Source organism: Ranitomeya imitator, chromosome 3 (assembly GCF_032444005.1).
Source record: "Ranitomeya imitator isolate aRanImi1 chromosome 3, aRanImi1.pri, whole genome shotgun sequence".
Lineage (NCBI taxonomy): Eukaryota > Metazoa > Chordata > Amphibia > Anura > Dendrobatidae > Ranitomeya > Ranitomeya imitator.
The window spans coordinates 840,337,542-840,342,880 of record NC_091284.1 but is presented as its reverse complement, the minus strand read 5'-3'; the positions used below and the strand labels follow the sequence as shown (position 1 = coordinate 840,342,880).

General features: G+C 43.0%; 1 protein-coding gene across 1 annotated transcript; it reads left to right on the top strand.

The window, feature by feature from the left end:
* Positions 1-262: 262 nt before the first annotated feature.
* Positions 263-3,844, top strand: LOC138672397 (olfactory receptor 52N4-like). The gene is made up of 2 exons (XM_069760335.1): positions 263-287; positions 2,910-3,844. The coding sequence occupies exons 1-2, from the start codon at positions 263-265 to the stop codon at positions 3,842-3,844; spliced, it is 960 nt and encodes a 319-aa protein (XP_069616436.1).
* The last annotated feature ends 1,495 nt before the right edge of the window (positions 3,845-5,339 follow it).

Here is a 5,339-nt window from a genome sequence, read left to right as displayed (position 1 = left end):
CACGCGCCGCCCTCTTAATGATCAATCACTCCAATGACCAACTTGAAATGCACATCTCAGGAGACAGAAGAGCATACAGAGCACAGAGGGGTTTCTGTAAAAAGTCTAACCTTCACACTCCCAAGAGGTCTGTTGAGCAATCGGTGATGCACCCAGACCACAGCAATTAATGGGCTTAAAACATATAAGATCTCTCTAAAAAGTTAAGTCTTTGCTTAAATGTTTAATAGTGCTGCTGTCCTATCAGTACTGTGGTTCCTGTATGGTTTTCAGTCTGTTAATGGCTGGTAAAAACCACCCCCAGGTTATCCTTACCATTGTTAAGGAGATACAGGTTCATGAAATACAACTGAATATAATAGGAACTGACCTGACATTTTAGTTGGTTGCTGTACTAAGCTGGGTACTATAATTGTGCACTTATGATAGTTCTGGTACTGAATTCTTGACCTGATGATGATTATGGTGCTATAGTCATGTACTGTTGGTGGTTCTGGTGATATAGTCATGTACTGCTGGCAGTTCTGGTGATGTATGCATGTACTTCTGGTGGTTCTGGTGATGTAGTCATGTACTGCTGGTGGTTCTGGTGATGTAGTCATGTACTGCTGGTGGTTCTGGTGATGTAGTCATGTACAGCTGGTGGTTCTGGTGATGTAGTCATGTACTGCTGGTGGTTCTGGTGATGTAGTCATGTACTGCTAGTGGCTCTGGTGATGTAGTCATGTTAGGGTATGTGCACACGTTGCGGATTCTCTGCGGATCCGCAGCATTTTTTGCGGTGCAGAAACGCTGCAGATGCTCAATTGATTTACAGTACAATATAAATCAATGAGAAAAAAAAATCTGTGCACATGTTGCGGAAAATCTGGTGCGGAAACGCTTCAGTTTAAAAGAAGTAGCATGTCACTTCTTTTTTGTGAATCTGCAGCGTTTTTGTACCCATTCCATTATAGAAATCCGCAGGGGTAAAAAATATAGTAAATCTGCAAGAAAACCGCAGCAAAAACGCACAAAAAACGCTGCGGAACCGCACAAAAAACGCGACAAATCCGCAGGTGCGTTTTCTGCCAGGAGAGGCAGAATCTGCACCAGAAATTCCTAAGCCTCATCTGCAACGTGTGCACAGAGCCTAAATGTAATAATGTTTAATTTATTAGACTTGATAGATCATTATTACATAAGGATTTTTGAATTAAAGTGTATTAGAAAATAGATTATATTGTGGCATAAAATAAATTGGCATTTAAGATAAAAATTACTTTGTGTTTTGGATCACTCTTTCAATTTAACAACTATGTAAAGGTAGGATATGTGCACGTGATGTCTGTAGACATCTGCAAGACACGCAAGTTATTCAGGCCGAAGACTCTTCAGAACACCCCGGTGGCTTTTCTATTTCTTTTCTGCTGTTTTTCCTAACAACTTGTTTTATTTAAATTGCATTAGATAAATGTAAGTGTAGACCTCTCACTTCTTTTAACAATTTTCTGTCTCTGGAAACTTAAAGAGAAAAGAAGCTCAAAAAGTCTGAACATATATTAATAATAATAATAATAATAATAACATATGCACAGCAAGTTCTTTTTACATTACAGGGCATATGTTGATTCTTTTTAGTGATTATTTAGCATTTTTCAAGTGGGTTAGGCTGGTTTCACATTTCCGTTTTTTGCCGCTGCGTTTTTGCGCAAAAAAACGCATGCCTTTTTTTTCCCTATGCTTAACATTAAAAACGCATGCGTTTTTTTGCATGCGTTTTGCCGCCGCATGCGTCTTTTCTATGCATGCATTGTGTTGCAGAAATGCAACATGTAGCAATTTTTAGCGGCATTTTTTTTGCTGCAAAAAAACGCATGCGCTTTTTTGCGGCAAAAAAAACTATTGCTGTCTATGTAAACGCATGCGTTTTTAAGCACATGCGTTTGATTGCGTTAAAAACACATGCGTTTTTATAGAAAAAAAAACAGAAAACACACTGATATGCCCCCCCTCACCACAAAGGTGATAAAAGGATCCTAACCCTAACCCTAAAGGGATCCTAACCCTAACCCTAAAGGGATCCTAACCCTAACCCTACCCCTAACCCAAACCCTAGGGATCCTAAGGGTTAGGGTTAGGATCCCTTTAGGGTTAGGGGTAGGCTTAGGGTTAGGATCCCTAGGGTTAGGGTTAGGGGTAGGGTTAGGGTTAGGATCCCTTTAGGGTTAGGGTTAGGGGTAGGGTTAGGATCCCTAGGGTTAGGGTTAGGGGTAGGGTTAGGGGTAGGATTAGGGTTAGGGGTATGGTTAGGGTTAGGGGTAGGGTTAGGGTTAGGATCCCTTTAGGGTTAGGGTTAGGGTTAGGATCCCTTTAGGGTTAGGGTTAGGGTTAGGATCCCTACCCCTAACCCTAGCTCTTTCTGTTTATAGTGGGGGTTTTACTTGATTTTGATGATTGGCAGCTGTCACACACTTCTCATCATGCGTTTAAAAAACGCAAACGCATGAAAAAACACATGTAAACGCGTCAAAATGCCGCGTTTTTTTCACCACATGCAAAAATGCATGCGTCTAAAAAACGCAGCGTTTGCACGCGTTTACATGCGTTTTTTCACCATGCGTTTTTTTTTAAAACGCATGCGTTTTAAAACGCAAGTGTGAAACCAGCCTAACAGAGCAGAATCACCTGATAAATATGTCTTCACACACCCTCCCTTAGTGTGACTTACCAGGGGGCGCAACCATTTAAAGCGCCAAGTACGCCCTGACCTTCCCCATCCCCTACGTGTCATTATGTGCCGTGGACCTGGTTTCCGATGTTGAATTAGAATTTTATTCTACTATTTGTTATTGTGATTTTTTTCATATAGATGGATGTGTGAAGATCCCAGCTATCATCAGAGATCACCAGTTGGTGATTACTTTGAGCTATGACTCTCAGCTTTTCCTCTTTCATCCTGACTGGTGTCCCGGGACTAGAAGATGCTCATGGGTGGATTTCTGTGCCTCTCACTTTCTTCTATTTAGTTACTTTGGTGGCTAATTTTTGTGTTCTGATTATCATAAAAACTGAGCAAAGTCTACACCAACCTATGTATGTCTTCCTCTCAATGTTACTGTTCTCGGACCTCATCCAGTCTAATTCCACCATCCCTAAAATGCTGCTTATCTTCTGGTTTAAAGATCGAGAGATCAGCTTCGATGGCTGCCTGGTCCAGATGTTCTTTGTTCATTCTTTTTCCACTATGGGTTCCTCGGTGCTCTTGGCGATGGCCTTTGATCGGTACGTGGCAGTATGTGACCCCCTGAGATACTCTACGGTGCTTACAAACAAGGTTGTCACAAAGATTGGTATACTGGTGACCATAAGAGGAATTCTCCTGATATTTCCACACCCGTTTCTGGTTAAAAGGCTGCCATTTTGTCGGAGCCAAACCATTGAACACACTTATTGTGAGCACATTGCGGTAGCCAAGCTTTCCTGCTCTGACATCAGGATTAATTACCTCTATGGGTTAATTGTTGCCTTCTCAGTGGTGGGAGTGGATTCCGTCTTTATCACCTTGTCGTACACCATGATAATAAGGGCCGTCCTGAGGCTTCCATCTCGGGAAGCTCGGCACAAAGTTGGCGGCACGTGCGTCACCCACATCTGTGTCATTCTCGTGGCTTACATCCCTGCGCTTTTCTCATTCATCTCTCAGAGGATTGGGGAACACGCGTCATCAACCCAAATCATTCTGTCCACTCTCTACCTGATCTTTCCTCCCATGTTAAATCCCATCATATACGGAATCAAAACAAAAGAAATTCAGAAGAATGTGCTGAAAATAATGAACTCCAGAAAATCATGGAAGATCTAACAGTGTTCACCACAATTTATATTACAGGATATGTGTTATCAAAGACCAAAAACTATGCGGCTCCTAAGACACAGGTCCATCAGGTCCAAAATGTAATCCAACAGTGCTGATCCAGAGGAAGGCAAAACCCAACCACGTCTCTGTACTGTCCATCCCTGCACTGCTGTAATACTGGCATAAGTTATAAAGATAAGCTGATGCTGGCAAGCATGGGGCTGTTGTGTTTTTCTTCTCTATTCTCTTATGATAACCTCAAGTCTTCTCAAGTCCAACTACAGTTGGTCTTCCCTGCGGCCGCCCTAGTTTAGTCCTATACACAGGTGCTCAGCACTGGACACAGTATCCTGAGTGACGAGTGATTTCTATGTTCTTGTCATTACGGCATCCCGTGATTCGCCTTGGCAGCAGCTGCCTGACACCGGTTGCTGACGTTGAGCTCATTTTCCACCCACCCATGCACCAAAGTTTTTTCACTTTTTCCCAAAGTTTTATTGTTTAATTCATAATTATACATTTTGTTACCTTGACCCAAATGCATGACCTTACATTTATGTATACTAAGCTTCAACAGTAGCCATTGTTTTAATTTATATTCCATAAATCAATATCACACTTAAGGAAATAAGAAACTGATTTTATCAGTCAAATCTGCTACTTTCTCTTAGTGGACTGATCTATCATACTGTAAATTCTAAATTCATGAGATAGGACATAACAGTTGGTGCTCATAATGTTCAATGGAGAACAGAAACTCTTGCTGAAGAATGTCTGTGTCTTCATCTATCTCCTCCCCACCATATGGGTCTATTCTAGCTCCTCCCCTCTGTCTGTATCTTCCTCTATCTCCTCCCCACTGTATGTGTCTCCTCTAGCTCCTCCCCCCTGTCTGTGTCTTCCTCTATCTCCTCCCCACTGTATGTGTCTCCTCTAGCTCCTCCCCACTGTTTGTCTCCTCTAGCTCCTCCCCCTCTGTCTGTGTCTTCCTCTATCTCCTCCCCACTGTATGTAATTCCTCTAGTTCCTCCCCCCTGTCTGTGTCTTCCTCTATCTCCTCCCCACTGTATGTGTCTCCTCTAGCTCCTCCCCCTCTGTCAGTGTCTTCCTCTAGCTCCTCCCCACTGTATGTGTCTCCTCTAGTTCCTCCTCCTCTGTCTGTGTTTTCCTCTATCTCCTCCCCACTGTATGTATTTCCTCTAGTTCCTCCCCCCTGTCTGTGTCTTCCTCTATCTCCTCCCCACTGTATGTGTCTCCTCTAGCTCCTCCCCCTCTGTCAGTGTCTTCCTCTAGCTCCTCCCCACTCTATGTGTCTCCTCTAGTTCCTCCCCCTCTGTCTGTGTCTTCCTCTATCTCCTCCCCAATGTATGTGTCTCCTCTAGTTCCTCCTCCTCTGTCTGTGTCTTCCTCTATCTCCTCCCCACTGTATGTGTCTCCTCTACTTCCTCCCACTTTGTCTGTGTCTTCCTTTATCTCCTCCCCACTGTATGTGTCTCCTCTA

What these genes read in the sequence shown, in the direction of transcription:
- LOC138672397 (XM_069760335.1), top strand. Translation starts at nt 263, where the DNA reads ATGGTTTTCAGTCTGTTAATGGCTG. An exon ending in TTTCAGTCTGTTAATGGCTG is followed by an intron (nt 288 to 2,909) that starts GTAAAAACCACC and finishes GATTACTTTGAG; the next exon opens with CTATGACTCTCAGCTTTTCC.